This window comes from Rhopalosiphum maidis, chromosome 4 (assembly GCF_003676215.2).
Source record: "Rhopalosiphum maidis isolate BTI-1 chromosome 4, ASM367621v3, whole genome shotgun sequence".
Taxonomy (NCBI): Eukaryota; Metazoa; Arthropoda; class Insecta; order Hemiptera; family Aphididae; genus Rhopalosiphum; species Rhopalosiphum maidis.
In genome coordinates, this window is record NC_040880.1 from 19,849,565 (window position 1) to 19,877,270 (window position 27,706).

Consider the following 27,706-nt stretch of genomic DNA (forward strand, 5'->3'; position numbering starts at 1 on the left):
CAATATATATTTTATTACAAAATATTTCAATTAAAAGAATAAATGTGTATAATTTATTTTAATAATTTAAATTCTTATTTATTTATCTATTGTTCCAGGATTCTAGCTTAAAAAATACTTCTGATAAATTGTTTGGATATCTGTTTGTTATCTGTAAATGTGTCGTATGTACTTATACTCCTAAATATATAACAATACATAAGTACTTAATACAAACCACGGAGAATCCAATGAATTTTGTTGTTAAGGTGAATTGATTTGATATGTTTAATTTGGTTATATTTATACAATAACTACGAGTAAATACCATATAAGTGGGAATTAAATTATTGAACAATATTTATAATTATGATTGAAACAAATTTCAAAGTGTATGTTAAATGTAGGAATGAGCAGTACACTGATGTGCTACAGCGTAGCATTAAGTTTAAATATCAATAATGATTCGAATTCTGCAATGAAATTGAGAAAAACGATATATATATGAGTAATACATAGTATGGTAGAAGAAATTTGTTCTAAAATATTAATATATTTAGATTTAAAATGGTTTTATAGAAAACAAGTAAGTATAATTTATATAAATGTTTCTTTTATAATATCTATCTGTAAATCAAATGTTATAATGATCTACCTAGTAAATAATAAATTATTATTACGAAGAATTGACTGGTTTACATTGCTTTAGTTCCATTTTCATGAAAAATGTACAGTTTAAGTATATATGTGGTGTATACTAAAAATATAGTGCTTAGCAATATTTTGAATTTGTTCTGAGTATCATGTTAGTATTTAATATTCCTGTAATCCAAAATTATTTGAAGATTTCCATGTCTTCAAAGGAGAAAGTAATAATATGTATTATTATTATGGTTTTTATTTTTTTAATACTCAAGGTGATCATCAACCACTGAACCCAATTAATTTATTCAACATGCATACCTATAATTTTGATGTATATAGCTTGGTAATAGGTAGGTATAATGATAATAAACAGTATAAACTATAAAATTGATTTTATTGAGTACGTTACTAATCATTTTGTAATATATATTGTAGCAATATACATTTATAATTTATATCATATTTTATGATCCGTGTTAGGGTCAACATTTTGGTATCAACAACTCAAGTAAACATTTTTATACTTATTAGAGAAAGCAAAATAATAGTAACATGTGGCAGTAAAACATTATTTCATTAACTTGTATAGGTTTTAATGTGTTTTAAAACAAAGAAACTGTATGTCGGTAATACGTGAGTATGTAATGAAGACGAAAAATTAACATAGTTTCTGCAAACAAGAATTATTCCATAAATAACATCATGACTTTAGGCTTTCACTTGAACCCGTGACTAGATATTGCTATTATCGTTGAATAGCGAATACTCATAAATAATATATATATTACTGTTTAATGTTTATACTTTAAACAATATATACCAAATGCTATTACTTTCTGACTTCTGTCAGGAATTAAAACTTTCATAGAATTTACTTGTAAACATCCTTAACTATGTTTTTCAACATATATAGACACACTAAATAGTTATATTAACTTTCTCTATTTTTCATTTTTAACTACCTTTCTTAACTGATGTTTTATTATAATCGATGTATTTTTTAAACGTATATTATAATGGACATGTAAATGATGATATATGTAATGAGCACAAATTTTAACTATTTCGTGAAATGAAAACTATTGTTAATCTAAGAGGACGCAATCCCGCATGCATTTCCTTCGTTTTAAAAACATACAACATAGCAACATTATCGTTCAGTTGAACCAATTGTGTGTTCTTAATTTTAATAATATAGAATAAATTGATCTATTATCAAAGTTAAAAATGAAAATTATTAGCTATGCTTATAAGCTTTGATTTTTTTTTCGATATTTTAATTTTTAAGTAAGACATGAATACTTTAAATATTTTTATTAGTTTAAAAAGCTAATATCTAGCTTAAAAAATAAAATAACGAAAAAAAATCAACACTTAAGTCTAGATATGACATAATGCTCTTACTTTTAGCTTTGATACTAACTCATTGTTATGTAGTATGTTTGTAAGACGAAGACAACACATATACAAGTGTAGTATCCTCTTAGTGTAATTTTGTGTAATTTAGTGTTTGTTTTGTATTAATACCACCTGTATGTGTAACTTTTCGTGAAATAGTCAACGAAAAATATCAAGAGTGCCTGTAGGATAAAATTCAACCCTGGACATTTTCAACATTATTTTATCATTAATAATAGGACGAAAAAAAAATGTTTATTCTAAGAATATTTTATAAATATAAAGGAAATGGTGTGCCATATGTAGTTTATTATAAATTAAAAAAATGTATTATAAAATAACATAAAAATAATAAAAATGTATTAATCTAGTTAAAAAAATAACAGTGATAAGGTAATACCTCAATATTAAGTATATATTTAAAAATTGCAGAAAATTAAAATTTTAATAAATTAATTATTAAAGAAAATGTTGATATGACTGTATGGGCATGCTTAGAATTACTCTGTAAAATATTGATATTTAAATAATTAATACCCATTATTTAGTTTAGGCAGTCTTAATTTAAAGAAATTACTTACATTACCTAAGCGTAGAACAATAGTTTGTATTTCAAAAAATGTTTATGATTTTTACTAAAAACAGGAAAAACTTCTTAAACGTTAATATAATGATCAGAGTACTTGACATTGTAAAGAATATCTTTTTTATGAAACATTTGAATATACCAATACATAATAAGTAATAATATTATATGCTGAAGTAATATAAAACAAAAACTATTATAGAACATGAAGTTTGAATTAAATATTTTATATTTTATAATTTAAGAAAAATAATTATAAGAATTTAATAGTGATTATAGATCAAAGTAAAATGTCATTTTAAATCATTCACAAGTCACAACTTCACAAGAATATCTGGTTGATAGATTAAATAATAATTGCATCGGTTTAATTTTCGACTTAGAATTTTTCCCGAAATACTTTTTAATCATATATTTTATTGAGAACATCAAAAATAATGTAATTTAATTAAGTATGTATTTTTTATATAATATATTTTAAAATGTATATATAGTATATACATTATTAAATTAATAAATAATATTAAATATACAATAGTGTTAATATTAATGAATTTATTTAGATAGGTTGATAGGTATACAGATACAATTCAGTTACAGAAACATTAAATAAAATAAACTAAGTTTTAAGAAGCTACAAAGTATAGGCGATTTACACCTTCTCCATTGAAGACGCCTCTGGGCTTAGTATAAAGTTGCAAACGTAAGATAATTTTTGAACATCTTAGTACTGGTGATAAAATAGACTTCGGGACTTCTTGCATTTGCGTGTTTTTTTCTAGTGGTCACAGATTATTCTTGGTGAGTTATAAATTTGTTTTATAAAATGGTGAAACTAAATACTATAAGTTTAAATTTGCATATTTTGTTATATCTTAGGAAAAATGCATATTTGAGAAATTTTTAGTATATTTGTGCATATTATGCATTATTTAAATTTGTATGTAAATAAAATTGTCGAGAAAAATCATATTTGGAAAAAATTCAAAAATATTTTTTTAAATAAATTAAGGTTGCAATTCTATCGTATCTAACTCGTACTTTGACCCGTCTGTTTACGATAGTTTCTTTGTGGCTTGAGAAGTTGAGAATCAACCTTTTTATCGACAATATCGACAATTGTATAATATACGAGTATGTACCAGTTATTTTTAAAATTATAAATTTGTTTTTTTTTCACGATTTTTATTGTGTACCTACCTAATTTTTAAATTTTTATTTTTTTAATTATAATATGTTTTATGCGTTTTCAAAAACAAAATAAAAAATTAGCTGCATATTTTTAAACATATTTTGATGATTTTCACTGCATATTTCGATAATTTTAAGTGCAACAAGTCCCGAAGCCTTATGATGACATACACGTGCCATCAAGTTAGGTTGCTTTACACTAGAAGTAAGGGGAAACTCAAAACTATATATTTCGGTAATATTACGTTCGTAAGACAGAGACAACCTATGTGGTTATATTATTATGTATTATAGTAGAACGAGTAGTAGGAATATAATTAATATTTAAGTACTTATTACCAGAATATAAATATATAACTAAAAAATGTTATTGGTAAGGACAATTCCTGCGATACAGTGGTGGACATGAAGGTGTTTAAGGTAGAACAATTGCCATATCTTACTTCACTTTTTTTTTAATTTTTCAATCTTAATTGGTTTATAACAAATGGTTTTTCCATGTTTCCTATTTCCCTATTGTTTAACACGTCCTTATTTATACTCGTAGGAATAGGAAATACCTTTCGGTATCTTGTTCTATGTCTTCCTCCTATTGAATGATTAATCTCGTTTCTTCTAAAATTGTTCAGTTATTAAGCTGTATGATTCCTCACCATACTTTAAAGGTGTGCCTTTATGTATCATCTATCGTCTCATTTTATTTGGAGTATCTATTCATGTTCGTTTTTTTCAATTGCTATTTTTTCAGTCCAACTTCTATCTTGCATTTTTTTTCAAACACCAAATTTCTAGAACCTCAAACATAACCTATAATTCTTTATTTATTGTCTATACTTAATAATATAATATCATTTTCCGGACATACATTTTATTAGCTTATTTTTAATTATTATGTTCGATGTTTCTATTTTTTGAGGTCGATACCTTTTTCTTTTTTAGAAAATTATTTTTCGCTTGTCTTATTTTGCTTGTGATTTCTTTTCTTAATGTTCCATAATCTGTTTTAATGCTACCTAAGTACTTGAAATGTTTAACTATTAAATATACTTAAAATTAAATTATATAATTATATGTATAATTAGGATACAGACGGTACAGTTGGATAATATTATGCTAATTACATAGCTAGGTATACTACGATAATAGTTTATTAATAATATTTAAATGGTACAAAAAATCAAAGGGTGTAACCAATGTGAGATTTCTTAATTCCTAATGATATTATTATGTTATTAATGTTATTATATATTGCATACTTATTATATATTTAACATGTTAAATTAATGTACCTACTATAGATTGTCAAAAAAATAAAAACAATTTTTTTGAGATTATCGATAATTTGATAAAAAAAATTATTTAATATTGTACTGTTCCATTTAAAAATGATTTAAAATTTTAATAAATCCGGTTGAATACATCAATAGGTAATTTATTTGTCCTTAATGATGTGATGTTAAATTTATAGCGTTCTAAAAACAATTCAATCCTAACTACACTAGGATTTTGAAAAAATACAGGGGGTCACGTGAAATGTATATATAGTAATATAATTTTACCCGAAACACGTACACAGCCAACAGGAAATCAAAAAAAAAAAAACTTCTGCAATACTATATTTTATATACCACTCAGAATCTAAAACAAATTATTTTAACTTCATAATATTATTTATCAGTTATTTTCTTTTCCGTTTGAATAACAGTTAAACTGTTAAATTAATGTACTAGCGGTTATCCATATATTTGAATGTTTGATGAATGAAACGATAGTGTTAATGACGAGAACGTAGTGTAGGTAGGTACCTACTTGTTATTGTAACTGGTTTATTTGGTTTTGTTTTAAAAAGTTGTGATTCCAGTTAGCACGTTTATCGTTCATCTTCTCGGTATGTATGTAATTTTTATTATATCGGTGAATTCGTTCAACTGCCTCAATGTAAAGTCTAGATTTTCTTATATAATATTATGCATTAGTAAAATCTGTTTGGTATCACACAGTTGATACAGCACATAATGTAGTCATGATTGCCGTCAATTTTACAGTAAATTAAATTTGATCAAGTACTTATATATATTATTTATAACACAGTTCACAGTCGTCACACAACATCAAATTATAGTTTACCGGATCATATTATACAATATATGGTACGTGTAGTGTAAGTTTACGTTAAGTTTTTGTAGCCGACGGTATTTGTATTTATTCGTTTACAATTTGCTATTCTCCGGAATATGTTCTTTTATAATACGAAAGCGTTTAAACAAAAATTTTCTTGACGCATACTTCAAGACGTCGACGACGGTATAGTGATGACATTTCTTATTTGCAGAAACAATTTAATCTCAGCGTCACATTACGGTAAGAGATTCGACAGATATTTTATAAACGATGGAAATATATAATACACATCCGGACGGATTGCACGAAACGACGATGACCACACACCATGTTGCGGCGTTAAAAAAACGATAAGATGGGCACACTATACAGCCTACGTTTAGCGGTGGTGACCTTTGCGGCGCGGGCTATAGTCACGTCGTTTGATGGGTCGCCGTGGTGAACGCCGTTCCTCCGGTGCACTCGCGGGACAGCGACAATGGTGCGACGATAACGGTGATGGCTGGCTGGAAACATTACACGCACTAAATACACACGCGCGCGCGCGTTTGCGGACACACGTACACGTATATATATATACATATATGAACACACACACACAAACACAAACGCGCGCGCGCACATATCTGTGTGCACGCGAAGAGGTATTATACGACAATACCGCGCGTACGTGTATATGATGCAGCGAAGCGAGGCGCGTGGCCGGTCGTATGCGCCAGAACAGTCTGTGCTTGACCACGCGGTCGTATGGTCATCACTCTGCGTACGATGGTTCGTCCGTGGATGGTCGCGCTCCTGATGCTGCTTACGGACCGGGATCGATCGTTCAGCCATGGGTCGGCTGCTCACGTCGTCGGAGTCGCGCCCGCAACCACCGACGAAGACGTTGACGTCGATGCCGCTTCGATCAATGCCACCGGTAATGAAATAATAAGATTTATATTTATGTATTTAATATCTCGTGACATTTATTAGTCTGTAAAAATTTTCACACAACGCATAATCGTTAATTTATATAAAAATAAAAAAATATACAGCACATACCTATAAAAGTATTGAGTACCTATATATACCTAGGTACATATATGCAACTACTGTACTGTATAAGAGTATAATACATTACTACCTATAAATCCCTAAAAATGTACGATACAGAAAAATGTATACACGAAACAGAAATAAAAGTTCATCGCTAAGTCTTGTTGATCCTTATGTAATAAAAATGTAATACACTAAAAACAAAAATATATTGTTTTATATGATTAGGCTATTAGCATTCCAGTAAAAATAATATTTTAAACCATTATACATTTAAATTTCATTAAAAATATATAACATCAAATATCAACGCTTCATAAATATAAATTACAGAATCCTTTGATTGAAAAAAATCTAAAATGATTTCTTTTATATTTTATATTATGATGGTTTTACAACGTACCTGTAGCAACTATTATTATTTATTATTATATTTTTTTCTAAGAAATAATAAATTTACAAAAATAATCTATAGCTAGATACTAATTTTTGATTTATTTTATTCCATTTTCTTTTTTGTAAATCAATTTTATTAACGAAAAATAAAAAGTACCTATATGATGAATATTATAAAAACTATACAAATATTTTGAGGAGTATGCATAAGTTTGTATATTATTACAAAAACAAATTTATAATATCTAGGTATATCCTTTGATGTAGGTATTCTTCTAATTTGTTACCATTATTATTATGCAGTTGTACGTTATATATTAATATATTATTTAAAGTTTGGTAGTTAAAATTAATATAAAAAAAACAATATACTAATTTCTGTACATTTTGATGTATAATATTTACACTGACAAATCGTGTATGATAAAATGTTGTTAATATACGATTAGAACGAAGATTTTTTCAGAGAATTTAAGTTAATATAACAGAATTAACTAATTAATAGGTAGAATAAAATTTACTAGTATAGAAATTAGAAGAGGTATAACATTGAGTGAGGTTATCAAAAATATTTTAAAATATAGAATATTGTATTATACCAACATGGCTATTGTTACTGTCATAATAATACATTATAATAATGGAAATGTTTTTTCACTTGTAACAATAATTCTTTAGACTATAGCTAATCTTTATTATTAGGTAATTTTGATAAATTGTACTTTGATGACATAATATCAAGCTAATAATTAATAATATTATTATAATTTCTATTTCATCAGGCCAACCTTGCAGGGACTTGCAGGATAAAAATACATTGAAATGTAATATACTTATAAGTTATAAGATACGGATAACAGTTATACACGTAGTTTGATAATATTATAATGATATTCACCCCATCAACATTACTTGCCATACTTTTAACTCATTACAAAATTGTAGAATTGAAATTCGTTATATATTAACTATTAAATTGTTTATGTATTTAACCAATATTTCTTTTATATTACGCGTGGGAACAAAGTTCTACGTAGATTTTTTTATCAGTAAATGCAAAAATTTAACATCACGTCTTTGTGTCTTTCAATTAAAAATTGAACACAAGGTTGAGAAATAAATTCTCAATAGTAGGTAATCCAGAAATTTGTGTAAGCAAACAATTGTGTATTACAGTAAATTTGAAATTTTATGACCGTGGCAATATTGATTTAATATGTTATAACTTACTAGTAAGTTACTACTTATGTAATGATTCTAGATACGTATTCAATATCACCCCTAGGATATTTTTATGTTAACAATTTAACCGTCGCTATAGATTAATGTTCAATTTTTATGATAATAAATTTAAATTATTCAAGACATTTTTTCAGGATACTTATTTGCGTATGGTATATATGTATCTAATTTTCTAGAAAATGAAATTTATATACATAAGATAATTATAAATCTATATGGTTGGTTATTAATAATAGTTAGGTTAGACCAAAACTTGATGCAAAAATACGATTTGTAAGCATAATATGTTTGTTTCTGTAATTATGTAAAAATAATAAAAACATATAATACATATATATATTATGTACACGGGTCACTAAGCATTGAAAAGTCACACAAGTTGAGGTAGGTAGGTATGTATCATTGACTTGGATAGCAATTATTGAGATTTCTGTATGTTTAATCGGCACGCTTCTGAAATACTATAATATAGTGAAGGCATTGCATCAGAAACCGTTGATCTAGTGTCGAGGAAATAACAACGGAAACCCATCGGCCACAGGAAATAAGAAGAAATGGTATAAGAGAAAAAAAAATATGAAGAAAAAATGTATCGAGCGTGTATAGGTGGATTCAGAAAAAAATGACCGGCGACATTTTTCTCAAGAAAATATTGCCCGATCGGTTCTGGCTGGGCAATTAGTTAATGACCAACACGGTACATGGTCCACTTTAAATAATTAACGTACAGTGAATGAGGGAATGTTCTATTCCTTCTCTGTCTTACCGTCTTCTTTTGTAATTGCACCGCCGCAATTAAAAATACTGATGTCTCCAGACGGCCACACATCGATCTATGCAGGATACAATAATAGGTATTAGTCGGGTTATTAGGTACAACACGCACAACCGTACATTCGTATACACACACGCATATTATATGCTTGCACTCACAAATGTATAATAATATTAAATTAAATATAATATACTTAAGTAATAACGAGTAAAAATATAGTTTATTTTTCTAATATGATTACGATTATATGAATGAGTTTTTTTTTAAAATTTTTTATTTGGGAAATTCAATAATCTATAAACTCTTATACAACAAGTCGAAAAGATAAATTATTTGAGTTGATAAGCTGAAGTTTGACTTGAGTGAAAATACCATTTAACAACGGTACTCCGGTATATGTATGCGTACATTTTATTTTAAATCGAATTATTTTTAACTTAAAAAAAAAAAAATTGTTAGATAAAAATTAATATATTATATTGATAAATGATGATTTATTCACTGAAAAACATGGTTATTTATGTCTACCCGAATATAAAATGGATAAGTTATATAATATATTATTATAGACTAGTATTTTACAATAACCGTGCAACATAAATTGGAAATTGTAATATTTAAATTAACTATATCAATGTTTATTCCAAACTACAAATACGGGTAGATACATGAGCAATTTTAAACGGTCTCTATTTTACCAAAAAAGAAAAATATATTAAAAAATATAGGTAACTAAAAATTGTATGCGGGTAGTATGGCAAAATGTGAACCCGTTAATAGTAACACTTCCGGTGATTTCGTTTTATCGTTTAAACTTTAAACACCCACCATAATTTTATATTATGACGTCTACACTTTACAACACAATCTACATTTATATAGTTTAATATATACAAACGTATACATTATAAAATATAGCGCAGAACATTATTTTTAGTGCACAATGTAACGTTGATCTATAATTATTTTTCAGAAGGGTTAACCGTTGAACAAAAATAATCTGAATAATTATTTAGCCATATGATATTTTGAAGCTCTTAAACAATAAAAGTCTACATAATCCTATCTTAAGTTGGCGTATTATGTGTATTAACTTTCTCACGGTTAACACACGCCGCTTAAGGATGTAATTACGAATTGCAGGAAACCCACACACGGGCGGCAGACTTCCATGAACGCGAAACCCCTTGGAGGCAGACGTGAGCCCAACACGATATTCTCACACATACACATACACGTACACACACATACAACTGCTCCGTCACAGTGTGTATGTAAAAATACACAGTACAATTTTTGTATATATATGGTCGTTTTTGATTCTACACACACCGTTAATTTGGGTCTTATAAAATCAAGATACCATCGTCGTATAACTGTACATTAACCCTTTGTGTGTGTGTGTGTGTTTGTGTACGTCCCGTCTGCTTGGTTCCCGCAGAGTAGTGTATGTTGTTTACCATAATAATATATGCTGGGTTCGGTTAGTGGGTTTAGTGCCTAAAATACTAGCACTGTAGGAGTTATCATTTTGACAACTTGACCTAAAGCTGTCAGAACACTAAAGTAACATATTTTACACAGAATTACATGATATAGGTTTATAGGTATGTATAATCATAATTTTATTGTTGGTAAGACAGTGAAGCCTCCAGTATAAAATGTATTGGATTTTACTGTTTTAGATTATTGATGAGTTGAGATCCGTGTAGGTTAGAATTTAAGATAATATGATAATAATACGTGCACACATTCTTGTGTTACTACGTAAATCAATGATTTTCTTTCAAGCGTGATATAAGGTATTACAATATAACCCACTATTTAGGTTTTTATATAATTTACATATTATGTAGGTATATATTTCAATATTTGTAAGCTGTAAAAGTGTATTTTTTATGGTAGATCTCTAGCTATGATATTTTCTAAGTTGAATATTAAGTAGATATTGCATATCGCCGTTAATATATCAGTAATTAAACATTATGCTGCTATTTACAGCGTTTATAAACTCCATTAAATTAAAATATTTTATCATTTATTATACAGTATTGTATAATATATTCTAAACTACTAAGGTATAATAATGTGTGAATATTTATTATATACATAATATGACACCATTTTAGACTTCTCGTTTGGTAAAAAAAAATTAAATAATAAATAGTACTTTGTGATATAAAATATTATGGGCTATTTAAAGGCTTGTTATATTATCTAAATGAATGATGTAGTATTCACAGCGATGCCATTGTTTTAGAATCAATAATACTGTAATTTAAAGTCCTTTTGAAAACATAAAATTTTAAATAAATAATAATAAAGTATGTACTTAATATAATATAATATTAAAGGTATATTTATAATTATTATATAAACTATATCTACAATATTTATTCTGTACTTATTTCATTGCATTTTTAACTCACGCAAACAATATCATCAAGTCTTAAGGGTGCAGCATTCACTTTATTATTTTAAAACGTAGGTAGATAATACAGTTAAAAAAAAACCGTTAGTATTTTTTTTTACAATTTATAAATTATAGCATCATTATTTAAAATTACGTTATTCGTATGTGAATGATTTTAGAATAAAACCAAGTTCTCACGAAACAGTTAGAATTTTGAATTGGCCGACCTCATCTGCAGTTATGCATACGAACATAAATTATAAATCATAGGCTCAAGTTGCTCCAAAAAATTATCACATAAAATTACTATTATTCGTGTATACATCATTTATAATACGTTATTAAAATACAATTTTTATAAATTATATTTTGAATTATGAAACATAAACATTCAAAATAAATGATAGATATATATGATATATTTAATAAACTAAATACAATTTTCAATGATATTTTATAATATTTATTTAAAATTATGAATTCTATTTTAAATTTTGATTTTGACTGATAAGTGTTTTATTTATATTTATTAACAATCACGTATAACTATGTTATAGTTTGTATAGGTAATACATACACTTAATTAAATTATATTTTCTTAAATAATATTATATCAGGGTTTATACGTTCATACAAATGTAGATCAATCTTGACAAGTCGTATAAATTAAGGTAACCAAAGCAATATTAGTATAAGAGATGGCAGAATTAAATACATACATTTTTATTTGCACACAATTATATATTTAGAATAGTTAACGGCTTTACTGAATGTTTAGAAATGATAATTCATTTTTTTTTTACCTTTTTTTTAATTAAAATATTAGGATGTGATTAAGTTTTGTTTATAAATTAAACAATAAATCGTTGTACACATATTTTTTTGTATTTAGATATGTTATTTTATTTTATGGTTAAAAGTACTACATATATTTTTAAATACATAATTTGATTAATTTTAGGAATATGCTAAAAATAAGATTGCACTAGAGTGCGCCAATAAGATTGTTCCTTCGGTGATATTTTTGCTAAAATAAATTACGAATTGCAATATTGTTAACCAATTTTTTATTAGTGTGCTAAGTAGTATAATTACTCACATTAGCTTATATCCATTTTAGGTGTATATATAAACATTTTAATATTTTATGTATTGTTTAATATTTTTATATGTTTGTATGTATTTATAATAATGAGTTAAACACTGGAGACTATAGAATGGTAAAAAGAGCTAATGTGGCGTTTGTATTATACGTGTACCGTTAGTCGGACTCTTCTCTATTTTTTCTTTATTGCCTGCACCTTAAAAATTCAATGATATATAATCTTTTCATTAGACGTGACGGCAATGATAAAGTATTATAATATGTTATAACATTGTATACAAAATAATTGTGTGCGAAGTTCGTTAAATTTACCATATCTACAGTTTTTCTTATACATTTCAGATTTATATAGGAAAACTATCTATATTATTGAAGAGTAATATACAATATTATTACAATATGTTAGTTATTAAACATTTTAAACTTTGAGAATATTTGTACTTAGAAAATTCTTTCAATTGTCAGCTAATACTTATTACTTATAATTACTTTTTTAATATATTTCATTTGAACAAATAATATTTGTTTTCGGAAAAGTGCGCATTACTGCAACGTATTTTTTTTTTTTTTTTTTTTAATGAAAATAAACATTTGATGATGTTTACAGTAATACTAATTTATTGAATTATTGAAGAACAACAGTTTAAGATTTATTATCAGTCAATCATTACGTTAATTTCAATTGACCGTCTTATTAGTTTAAAAGAAATTTATACTGTACTTTTATGAATGCAAAGACCGTATGAGTTGATGTGTCGGTATAATATTTTAAACATACTCAATATAATATTAAAAATAAAAATAAATAATATGCATTATATCATGTTTTTTGTCACTACTATAGTTTTTATTTATAATTTAGAAATTGCATCAGTCGGGTGTAATTATAAAGGACGAAGTTATGATCCAGGATCATTGGTTAATACAGACCAACCATGCTTAAAATGCACGTGTGTCACCGGAAGTTTAGTATGCCATTTGCAAGTATGTCCAGAATTACCAGATCCGCCACCACCGGGATGTGTGATTGTCCACAAGAAGAACAAATGTTGTGCGCACCTTCAATGTTACTATGGTAAAATATAAATTTCAAACTCTCTTAGAGTATACCTATTAAAATTTAAAAGTTATTCGTGCAGATAGAATAAAATAATAAATATCTTACGTGGATTGAGGATATATTACACTTACCTACATAATATATTAGATCTTATATTTTATTTATTCTTAATACAAATATATTTTGTGGTTGAACGTAAAGTATTAATATTTTGAGTATAAACATTAAAAATACTAGATATTTAGTTATAACGTTTATAGTGATATCTATTATACATTTTTTGGTAGATTTTAATATTAAATTAATGCCAAGCTAAAATTATTTATAAAATATTTATATATTCATAAGAAAATAAGTCATAGAACAAAAATAAATACAAATTTACAAAAATAATTCTTTCATACATAAAACTGTTAGTATTCATTACAATATTACGGTTTTCTTATTTATAAATAATTAGTATATTGATAATAGCTAATGATTGTTTAAAATTAAATAAGATTGATAATTTTACCTCGAATTTTTCACACTTGATATAAGGATGTGAATATCACATGTATTATTTCCGTCTTACAGACTTACAACAGAAAATTTGCGCTCATCTGAACCAATTTCGAGTTATTAGTTTTAAATTTTTTAATATTATTGTAAATTGACCTATTGGCTATAATTAAACTCAAAATTAAAAATATTATCTTTGCTTATACATTGGCTTTTAAAATTTTTTAATTCTTAAACGATTTATGAGTGTGTAAGATATTACAATGCTCACAACTCCTTAATAATTAAAATATCGTAAAAAATCTATGTAAAGTCACGAATAATGTGTTTGCCTTTAAGGTTGATAATAGAAAAATTCACGGTAACAATAAGTACTGTAGGTGAGTGCGAAATCACCACACGTTCATTTGCTATATACGTAGTAAGTTATACGCTTATTTGACGGAGATCAACTAATGAAGGTATGACGTCTTCATAAGTCTTACTCAATAGAACATTATAGATAAAATAATCTTCGGTTCAGATTTTGAAATCTATTTCTTGAACTGTTTAGTGTTTATTATTATAATTATTATAATATATCCACATACATAATATACATATATATAAAAAAAAAATACAAATTATAATCACTTGAAATAATATGACATCGCAGGTATGCTATGTGAATTTATTGTTTGTATACAAATATATATGCATTATACATGGGACGGTTGCGTAAAATTGTATTACGCGTGACCGGTTACTAAAATAATTATAGCATATTATTCACTACCAACCAGACGTCCAGACCTATGTGTAAAATGCATAAAATATATAAAAGGTGTGCGTGTACTGTGTAATAGCTCAACTATAATTGGTTGGTTTCGCTGCACAAAAACTGTTCAAAATAAACGGACTTTACAAATTTACAAATGGCAATGAAAGGTGTATTAAATGAAGGAATTTTGATCGTATGTATTCTGAATAAGTTTAGCACGGAAAATTACAATACAAGTGTTTCGGGTTGATTTATGAATGGGATGTACGCGTGGTGATATTTTATCGCCTCTTCTTTTTTGTACATCTTGAGGTAGACTACCGCTTATCGCCACTACCACAGGCCATTCATTCAAGACCAGTTTACCAGTAAAAAGAGTGATGTGCGCTTGCCAATATTATATTTTGCCAGTTTTTGAAACTAGTATTTATAATAATAACTTAAGAATACAAATTCAAATTATATTGAAAAAAAATCGCCATTCATGAAAAAGAAGAATTTTTCGAGTAGCTTTATGGCAGACTTATTTACTTTTTAATATCATATGATAATGTAACAAAAATTGAGACATAATACTATATATGTTTGAGATGCAGTCAATTGAATCGGTTTTGTGGCTTGATGATTTGTATTGAACGAAAACTTATATTGCATTTTATTTTAAATTTAAAAACACTATCAGTAAAACAATTTTATAAATTGTAACATGAAAATGATTATTCTTAATGAAAAAATAAATATTAATAATTGAATAAAGTATGTTTGATTGAACATGATATATGAATTATGATTTATGATTTATGAATGCTAATATTATTGAAAAATATTAAAGAAGTTACCAATGTTTATTACAAGTTCACAAATACTAGAAAACGGATGTTATTATTCTTCAAAAATATATAATTATTTTGTATAATGTATAACGGTTAATTATACTGTGAAATTATATTTAAGTTTTAATAAGTACCATTTCCATCAAAACCAAATTTGTTTTATGATAAGTCAATGATTAATGCAAATTGATTTAGGTTCTATTATATTCTAAGTATTAGATCCTTATACAACTTATAAATAAAAAAAAATAAAAATTAATAAGGCTTTACGCAAAACTTTTTCCCATTAAAGACAACTAAAAAAAAAATCTTATATTAAATTATTAAAGCTAATAATTGTAAAAATTTGTAACTAAAAAATAAAGATTTGCAAATTTTCTTAACTTTGATTAATTTTGTTAAAATTTAAATTTCCAACAATTATATAAAAAAAAAAAAAATGTAGCTATATTTTTGAACTATTGTGTTAGATTTTCAACTTTTCAAGTCAAAAATTTCAAAAATCTGTAATATTAATTTAAAGAAATCTAAAAACCTTAGATATATTATGAAAATTTCAAAATTATAATTTTTCCAAAAAATTTTATTGTGTATATATATATTTGGTAAAAAGTTCAAATCTTTGCGATTCTTTCTTTTTGAATCAAACCAAAAATATAAAATGTATTTCATTTTCATGTGCGTCGTTGTTGTAATTATTTATTTTTTCCTAATTGTTTTCCTACTATGTAAGTATTATCAGTGCCGTTTATAAAAATTAATTTCAGGGGAGGGGGGGTTAAAAAAAATGTCCATTCTTAAATTCCAATTAATTATACAATCAAAATCAATGCCCGTACCAACCATACATTTCAGGGGGGTTTGAACCCCTATCCCTCCTATATACGCTACTGTGTATTATATCTAAGTATTTACCAGAGACTATCTTCTAAGTTGAATACTGAAGTATTTTTTTCCAGCTCTTACCTATATCATTGTAAAACTAACACATTCATCGTCCCCATTCAAAATCTAAAACGGATTATGAATTCCAATGAGTGATTACGATTATCTTAAACTACAAATTGTTTACATTTTATTATGATTTAATTTTCAATCCTGTTTAAACTATTTATCTTCATTTTTTCTAGAAGTTTATTTTTTTTAGCATAACTTAATATTTCGCTAAAATATAATTGTTAACACTGAATAAGTAAAATAGGTATAGGATAATTGAATAATGCGGCGAATTGACTTTTTTGTAATTTCTGTAACATTAAATCTAAGACAGTAAACATGTAAAATAAATATTAGCTTATAATTTGCCACATGAACAAGGTTTGTTGCTTAACGATGAATAAATATTCACACGCAACTGTATTCGATGAATACAGTACCTACATATGATATACTGTATAATATTTAAAGAGTCACACCCGATTTATGAATCCCGTTAGCTATACCATTAATTTTAAAAATCAGTCAGATATACGTGTATAAGTTTTTGAATCTTCTAATCATATGTATTTGCCGTACAACAAACACAATTTAAAATTAGTACATAAATCATAAACACTTTATTTTTATATAGAAAAAGTGAAATCCATCATGTACATTTATAAATATAAACCCATGTAATTGATAAATTTTAGTAATCAATGAAATCTGTGGAGTCATAATTAACTATACTAATTGACACTATAAGCTACGATAATCTATAGAAAAAAAGAGAAATCTATGTATATATTGGATATTTGCAATGTCAGTAGAATATTAGAAAATATAGAGATTTAATTATTGTTCATTGCATTAAATATTAAAACATTTAAATTTTTATAGACCATAATATTAGAGTTATTGTATAACTTGTGGTATCTGTTTGATGAAAATATGAACAAATAACAATATAGACTGCAAGGAGTTAAATAAAAATTATAATCGATTTTATTTGATGAATGATTACTTTCAAGTAATTATAAATAAAGTCAATGTCATACCTCATAAATATGTACTATTACTTATGCTTTTAGATGTGTAATAGTAACTTGGATAATAAGTTATTGACAGTTGTACGGACATTTTACACTGTTTAAAATCAAATTAATTATTCAGTAAATCACTTATTGCTAAAATGACCAACAATATAACTAATAACAATAAGATATACGATTTAAAAAAAATTTTATAATATTACGTTTTTTTTTTTTAAACATGATTATTCATTAATTTTTAATTTTATCAATCCAATGCTATTTTCAACTAATTTTATTTAAATTTAAAATTGTCATGATTAAATTACATAATTTGTTACAATATAATTTAATATCAACTTATATTTCTTCTAATATATCATTAATTGATTATATTATTATTATTTTTATTAATTAAACGTAACAAAATTTTCAAAATAAAATTATAAGTCTGATTTCCACATTGATTGTAGAACAATTTGATGCTGTTCATGCCAAACTATTTTCATTGCAAAATCGGTCTGGACCCGCGAGGATGGACAATTCTGCAATTGTGACATTTGATGGTTTACCTAAAGGTATTTACGAGGATAATAAATTGTATTTATTCTGAAACAATAACAAAACTCCAATTCGAAAAAAAATTTGATTAATTTTCTATTCGCAAGGATGTGTGATAAACGGTACGATTTACGCGGAAGGTTCGGCGATGGATAGTTCCAGTCTGTGTGAATATTGTTACTGCATCAAAGGCCATCAACAGTGTGTACGGCCTCAATGTTCTTTAACTATTCCAGGCTGTACAGCTGTATACAAAAAACACACTTGTTGCCCAATTAGATACAAATGTAAGTGTATATGGCTAGATATTATGAATGTTAAAAATATATTGTATATAAATTAGATACCTAGGTATTTTAAATAAAATTATTTTGGTTGGCCAGTATAAAAGTTTTTATAAAACCGTATATTATGATGTTCTTCGTATTTATTAGAAATAAATATAAGTAATTGAATAGTTTTATTGCACATTTGTACGTATAAAAAGAAACGAGAAATAAAAAAAAATTATTATATGACCGTTTTTTTCTCAAGTTTGGTAGTATATACTAATATTATGTTAAATTTCTCATTTGGTTATAAAATTATTAAAATAATGTTAATTTTATAAATAACTCAATTAAATACATGTATTTGTATATATTTTTGTTTTAGCATAATTACATTTATCTATTTTACAGGTTCACCGTTACAAAATGCACAAATAAAAAATACAACGGATGCGACAACCACTGAAATGACTTCCTCTTTATCTGCTCGGCTTAAAGGTATTACAACAATATTTTTTGGACGAATAATAAATAATTATAGTCTTGAAACTAAAATAGTAGGATTGTGTTCACACTAAAAGAGTTAAATAATAGATATTTACATGAAATTGTTATTAAAAATATTAGAGGTTTGTATTTCGCATGTAGTTAAATTCACCGGTACACGTGAAATTAAAATTCACGTATGCTACAATCACGTGAATTTATTTCATATACATTTTTATTTTTATTAAGATGCGTTTATTGTTACTTGTGAAGTTGTGAAATTCATTTTCAATAATACTATTTCGTATATGCTGATGGTTTCTAGTTTCTGTATACAGCGGTGATCAGTAATCAAATATTTATTTTGAACCCCAAAGCATTTATAACCCGTCCTGTCTTTTAACGATAATTATACTTATTATTAGAGTTAGGATGTTTATACACTAAAAAATGTATGAATATGTATGCACTTATGCACTAAAAAACATCTAAATATACATGAAAAATTTGAAAAATATGCATTAAAAAATAAAGAAATGTGGACAAAAAATTGCAACAAATACATATGTAGAGACAAATTTAATTATTAATAGAATATAACCAAATTGGGTCGGTACTATTTTTATGTGCCTAACGCTTGTTATATTAACTATTGTCTATTATATTTTCTTATTTACTACATAAAAAACTTATAGGTACTTTAAAAAGAGTTGTTTTGAATAATTATTGTTTGTTTTAAATGTTCCGTTGTAAATCTTCGTCTATTTGGTGCTAATACGTATATATTTAAATAGCTACCTTTACTTCATATAACCATATTAAATTCTCAGCAATAAATAAGTGATAATTTTAAAAATGTAGATAATCAAACTTATTTCAGATTCAGTAAGTTAATAAATTATAAAATTACTGTATTTTTCAGCATTTTGCATCGAAAACTATCAAATATGCGCTTAAAAACAGAAAAAACACAAATAATGCATTTATAAATAAAACGTGGTAAAATATACAATTATACGCAAAATAAAATGTTGATATTTTGATTATAGATATCACATTATAACACATTTCTAAATAAAAATTGAAGCTATTAGACAACCTAAAAAAAATATACAAAATCATTAACATCCTAACCCTAATTATTATGAAACATTAATTTTTAAAATAATATTATAATTTAATATATTTAATAAAATACATTATGTTTTAAACACACGTGATCACGTTCAAATTAGAGAGCTTTAAAATATATATAGTATCTATACGCGTATATCTGCTACATTGGTTTGTTTAACACAACATAGAAAACAAAATATTATATATCTAAATATACATTGTCTGAAACTGTAAAAATTGGTATCCATTTAATTCATAAGTTGATATCGTAAGACAAAATTAGAATATCGTCTAGTGTACTTTTTTTATTGTAAAATAAACAAATATTTGATATCGGTTTTCGTGCATTATGTAAACACAGATTGTCGCATAAACGGTCGGCTGATATCGCTGGGAGAGCCCGTGATTGGCGTGGCGCGGTCGTCGTGCGAAACTTGTTTCTGCATCAACGGTCAGGTGCGATGTGACAAGGTGATATGTCCGCCAATCCGCGCCCAAATATCGCCCAATTGCGGACCGGTCTACTCGGAAGGGCACTGCTGTCCTACGAGCTACAACTGCAGCAGCACAACTAGCAACAACGGTACGTTTCGACGCCGCTGTCGCCGCGCGCGTTTTCCCGCACAGGGTCACTGACTTCTGCGACGCACCTATACGCCATATTATACAGGGTGATTCACTAGGTTTGCTCACCCTCCTATTTTTTCCTTTAATATTGCATTTTATATAATTATGATTTTCGTAGATTAAACTAAGTTTTTAATTTTTTAAGATTTTTTTTGCTACTTAAGGAGTATATTATCTAATATGATGTTTTCTTTTAATTTTCGTGTACTAAAAAAAATTGAACGATTAGTTTTTCAGTTATTAAAATATTTATATTAAAGATAATAGTTCTTTTTCCTTAAAAATGGGTTTAAAAAAATATAGTATAAATTAAATACTTATTGGATCTAGTTTTTATACTTATTATATTTATACTTGGAACTTGAATAGTTGAATCATTTTTGTAAATTATAATTTGTGTTCCTTAGTACACAAAGTTAAATAATCCAAAAATTAATCGTTCAAATTTAAATTTTGATACATCAACATTTTCAATGCTGAATAATGTACTGTATAAAAGCAGGGTTATTGTTATGTGAAAAACACAAATTCGTATCTTGTATCTCCACCACAGAACACTTAACTTATAAAAATTTAATAATCTCTTGAATTTGGAAATATGGTTTTTAAACGTATTTTTAAAATTTCTAAAAATATTTTACTTTTGAATAACTGCATTATTGAAAAAGAGGGGGCGAGTATACTTGTAAAATCACCCTGTATCTAGGATTAAACTAGATACGTGTAAACATACAATTAATAATTTGGTATGATCAATGATAATATTATTATCGTTTAAATCCCGCTTTTATTTGTTTTTCGTTTCCCTGCATTCTGCACATCGTCCGTAACGGGATGATAAAATAAATTGCCGTTATATATCCATTTTTCATTCTAGAATCTCACATCAGTCCAACTGTCACTCCCACGACAACGACTTCTATTGGTGTTGTTGCGACAATGTTATCGTCCACCGTGACTGTTGATGATGCTGTCCTGCTCAGTAGTTCGTCATCGCCTTCGCCACTGCAAACGCCTACGGTGGCCCAGGTAAATAGTAATAATAATTATTAAATTTACAATATAATTACTTTTATTATATATATATTTATTTTAGTACCATTGAATTTTTTTATTCGACCAAGATTATCTTCACGTATATTCTAATGAAATAACGTTTTAGACCATTATTTAAGTTTCATGGCGCATAATGAAATACTAATAAATCAATACGTTTTCTGTACAATATAGTTTTGCTATATTTTAATATTGAATCAAATGCCTAACAGTATAGAAAAATATAATTTATTTACAATATACACTATACAAAATACTCCTTGTAGATAGTTTTTAGGTTTTTTGTGATTATTAACTGTTAACATAAATTATAAAGTATTAATTTTTAATATTTTATGGGAATACAGTTTAACTTATTTATAATATGTTTGTAAATAAACTTGCATTAAAATATCCATTTATATTCAGTTTTCGACGTTTTTTGGTGAATTCAGATTCAGCAACATGAAATATAAATTTATTATAATTTACAATATTCATAACAAGGCGTACGTTGTATGCAACATAAATTACATTACAGTGTGTTTTACAGATGTTGTTAGATACAGATAGTGCATCATCCAGTATCACAGTAGATTCAAAGAATACGACCGATCAAATTACAGAAGAACCCATAGAATCGAGGCATGGTAATCCTGATAGTTTAATGCATGATGACTTTGGTAGATTGAATGTCACTGAAAAATCAAACAACTTTGAAATGGATTATGATGATCCAACGTTGCCGCCATCTTTACCAAATCTCAAGTAATTAATTAATTTTATAGATTATAAACTTACCAAACTGACTTAAAAATGATTTTAAAATAAAGGTATAAATTTAATTTTTTATGTATTTTGAAACAAATTAAGTAAACCAATACATATTTTTTTCTAAATTAAATTTAATAAATAACCCTTATTAGTTTTAGGTACTAGTTTTATTATTGCATGAATAATTTTTATATATACTCCAAAACTAATTATATTTGAGCTTTTAATATTTAGTTCAGAGGCTCTCAACCTCTTTTGACTTATAGCATCCTTAGTTATTTTCTATAAATCCGAAAGCACCATATAAGCCTATACTCTATACTGAATACGCAATAGTAATATATGGACATAATATGGTGTATTTAAATTTATATTTTGTAACTTCAGTTTTATTTAGTTAATTGCCTAAGTATAAACAAAATATTTAATTATTATTGTATATTATTTGATTAACAAAATTAAGTAACTTATGGAACCATCGTATCACTCGGGCTTGATTTATTTATGTTATTATATAAAATATCTAGACAACTAAATTTTTCAGCACCCTGGTTGGGATTGTTGGGAACTTCTGATTTAGTTACTTATAATAATAGGAGAACTGAAAAATAGCAACTAAGGTATAACGAACTTATATCTATTACTTTACATAAATATGTATTTATATAAACTACAATAAAATTTAACAATATCAGTTTGAATTAGTTTTCAATATTTTTTTTTGCATTTATAAAATATTTTATAAATCTTTTATTTCCGACATGTAGAATCATACCATTCGTTGCAGCGGATGCAGTTGTTGATGAACCTGTTGCAGCTTATGAAAATTATCAACCGATGGTAGAACGTGTATACAATGTATCAGATGTCGAAGAACCTCCTTTGCCCGTTGTTAATAGTTTTTCTCCACCCATTGAGACTGAAGGTAATATTAATATATTTTATTATATTCATATACTGTTATAACTTTATAAGTGATATTTAATATTTACTCCAAGTTTTAAGTTAATACGAGTACATAATAATATCAAAAAATCTAATGTTAAAAACTATGTACAATATTTAGGCGGATTCGTTCCAAAAGATTCTCCAAATGGTGCGATTTATACACCTGACAAATTTCGAAAGACAACAGAACAACCTACTATTCATCACGATGAACCTATTGTAGAGCACCAACCAATAAGACCAGGTAATTTATTAAGATTTACTTATAATGCTATTGTTTTATTTATAATACATTTTTAAATTTTTAAATGTGTTAAGAGATGTATTAGTCAAATAATTTTAAGTCTAAAATTGATAATAGAAATAACATCAGTATCGGTCTAGCTTATTTTAAAAATTAAAATAAATTTAACTGTCTTTTAATACCTATATTGTAATAAAATAATTTTATTTTTAATTTAAAAATATTATTTCAAAATTAATTGTTATTAAAATAAAAAATTTGAACATCAAAAGATTGGGCGTTGAGCATTACTACACTGGTAAATTCGTTTCCATCATAAGAAATGTGTTGTATTATTAATTTAAAATTTAAAATAAATAATTAAATATTTATATTCGTCAAACATTTAAACCATTTTAATCGGTTTATTCATTACCTATAAACAATCAACATTTATTTTTTAACTGATGTGTTTACAAATAATTCTTTATACTTGCACAGATTTTCATTGATTTTTTTGTAATACATTTTTCATACTACAAAATCCATAATATTAAAACCTGTCTATATGTTTAATTCGGAATAAAAAATATTATTGAAAACTTTCAAACAATGTTTAATGTAAAAAAACAAAACAAAAAAAAATACTTGAGAAAGTATAAAAATAAGACTCGCATTACAGCCATAATAATTCAATTGTTTGGCTAGGAAATTAAATAAATTATACATACAAATAAGTCATAATAATTGAATAGACATCTTAAATAATATTCTATAATAGTTATAACATTTTGTGATAATTTTTTAAAGACTATTGTCTTCATTTTATGAATGTTCATTAGATGATTAATTTTAAAAGTAATATGAAAGTAGAATGATTTTAGTATTATAAAAATTTTAATTGTTTTTTTTTCTATTAATTATTAGTTTGGTGCATATCCAATGGTAAGAAGTACAAACATGGCGAGTTGCTGACCGATCCAAGTGCTTGCAACATATGCATTTGTTTTAACGCCAAAATTGTATGCCAAGAAAATTGTCCAGCCGTAAAAGTAGGCTGCCAACGAATCAATGACCCGAACAATAGCACTTGCTGTGGCCGTATCGTATGCGGTAAGATTTTTCTAATGTTATACCTATGCTTTTATTTCTCGTAGACATTTTTTTCTAAGTTTATTTTATTTGGAATGTTAGTAATTAATAAAAGGTTATTATAATTATATTTAAGCAGTTTCATTTTACTGGTTTGATAGTTTGTGTTATAAAATTGAAATATATTTATTTACTACATTATTTTGAATCTTCAATACAAAAATGTTTAACAATTTTTTTTATTTATTACAGATGAATATGAAAATGATATAACTACGGAACACATGAAGCAAATAGAAGTAACATCTGAAACAACTACAACTACAACCACAATGGATATTAGAGATGCAGTTATTGAACATATTTTTTATTCTACACCACCGACTGAAAAATTAGTTATAACTTCATCGCTAACCACTCTAAAGTCATTCCACATGTCTCCTGAAACGACTTCGTTAAAACCGACCACGTCCACTGTTAAGTTGATTGAAACTTTAGCCCCAACCACTGAAAAATCATCGGTCATTTCTTCAACTATAGCAACTATAAAGCGCACAGAATCCACAACATCTGCACCTAAACCACTTGAGGACGAAGATTATAGTTTTGAAAGTATGTTTTCATTTTTATTCAACGGTGATACACCTGAACAATCATCATCCCCGCCTTCATTGTCTTCTCCCACAAATAACATGGAATCAGAGACTCGCATTGAGCATCGTACAGATGACGAAATTGATGAGAAAGTTCATTTGATTGACACTAAACATGAACACACCGACTTAATGTCACTCCACAAACCACAGCACAAACCTATTCTGAACTCAGATACTGAAATGCACTCAGAAGATAAACATAACAAAGTCGAACCCCAGGAAGTATATAAACCTATAGAATCTAGACCAAATACTGAAATAAAGCAACACGATAACGACAAACCTAATTCCGAGACTAAGTATTTCATCGATAACAAGCCATCACAATCAGGAATCAAGCAACACGTTGACGTTAAATCACATCAAGAAATTAAACCAGATGCCACCTCATCTGGTATTAAACAGCAAGCTGAGGTTAAAACACATTTTGATGTTAAAGAAAATGTTCAGGTTACGTCACCATTCAATTTAAAGCCTTATGATGAAGTAAATCCATCATACCACGATTTTAGTAACCATCAAACTGAAGTAAAATCACATTTTAGTGTGAAAGATAACCCTGAACTCAAAACACATACCGATTCAAAGTTTCAATCCGATGACAAAATGTATGCCGATTTCAAACATCAAAGTGATATAAATACACACTTTGACGTTAAGAAGCAAGACGAAGTCAAACCGTATTTCGATTTTAAACAACAGACAGAAATTAAGCAGCATTCCAATTTTAAGCAACAGGTAGATCTCGGTTTGCAATCTGAATTCAAGCAGCATACCGAAGTAAAACCAAATATTGTGGCAGCACCACTGAAAACTAAGGTTGACTCTGAATTTAATTTATTGGCTTCCATGCTGAAGATATCTGGTTGCAATATATATGGCCGTATGTATCGAGTAGGAAAAATAATTTCCGAACTCTCCAACCCATGTTTAGAATGTATGTGTACAGAAATCGGAGTACATTGTAATCAATTGAAATGTTGATATAGGCTGGAGGTCAAAGCGTACAGTAAATCAAAAGAATTATATTGGTCATAAACTCATAAATAATACAAATGCAAAGAAGTATTTATGCGATTTTAATCATACCTATCCAATTTTCACCATGTATCATTTGCCACCATTTTTATAGCATAAATATAATTTCTATTTGTATAAAAATTGGTAATTGATAACATTAGAAGATGCATAAATAATTGTTAAGTTTTGTTTTGTATAACAAAACAAAATAAGTTAAATTATTCAAACGTAATATGTGTTTGAAGTTTTGACGGTTTCGGTGTAATAAAATAGATCGATAGCCTGTAAACATTGTGATCTCTTGTCAATTAATCAAATATTTATAAATAGATACATTTAAATATTATGCATAAGAACATGTTAAGAATCGTGACATTTTTAATTTTATCATCGATTTAAATTAAAAATATATATAATCAGTTATACATTTTTTATATTCATACACCTTTTTAAATATTAACTTTTAAAATCAAATCAAATTAGCTTAATTAATTATGTTAGCCAAATATTATTGTTGACTGTTAAGCATAATAATACATAAGTTATTTTAATATTTTAGATACATTATTCTTTAAGTATTTAAAAACTATGAATAGTTCAAAATAATTTAGCTTGTATAACATAATATGACAATTTCAAAACATATGTAATTGTGTATGTCAACTGTTAAATATATATTATACAATAGTCAATAGCCACAATATTTTTAAGATGACTAAATAATAAGAAAAACTAAATTTGTTTAAATAAATAACGAACAGTGAATATTTCAAAATAAATATATGCATGACATTTTTTGTAATTTGAATATTTTCTATTTCGTATGGTACCTATATTATATAATGTTTAATTTTTTAAATTTAAACATTATATTACAAGCTTTATTATTTTACATTTAATTAATATG

At 26.4% G+C, this 27,706-nt stretch overlaps 1 protein-coding gene across 3 annotated transcripts; it reads left to right on the top strand.

Moving 5' to 3' along the window:
- The first annotated feature begins 6,652 nt into the window (after positions 1 to 6,652).
- LOC113560277 lies at positions 6,653 to 27,227 on the top strand. 3 transcript variants are annotated; one of them, XM_026966044.1, is made up of 12 exons: positions 6,653 to 6,839; positions 13,752 to 13,964; positions 18,466 to 18,570; positions 18,661 to 18,840; positions 19,234 to 19,320; positions 20,786 to 21,007; positions 21,929 to 22,080; positions 22,640 to 22,854; positions 23,628 to 23,785; positions 23,927 to 24,052; positions 24,959 to 25,144; positions 25,376 to 27,227. In XM_026966044.1, exons 1-12 carry the CDS (start codon positions 6,668 to 6,670, stop codon positions 26,761 to 26,763), a joined length of 3,204 nt encoding a protein of 1,067 aa, XP_026821845.1. In that variant the 5' UTR covers positions 6,653 to 6,667; the 3' UTR covers positions 26,764 to 27,227. The 3 variants fall into 3 exon arrangements, with proteins under 3 accessions (XP_026821845.1, XP_026821846.1, XP_026821847.1); XM_026966045.1 differs by lacking the exons at positions 18,466 to 18,570; positions 18,661 to 18,840; XM_026966046.1 differs by lacking the exons at positions 13,752 to 13,964; positions 18,466 to 18,570; positions 18,661 to 18,840.
- Positions 27,228 to 27,706: the final 479 nt, after the last annotated feature.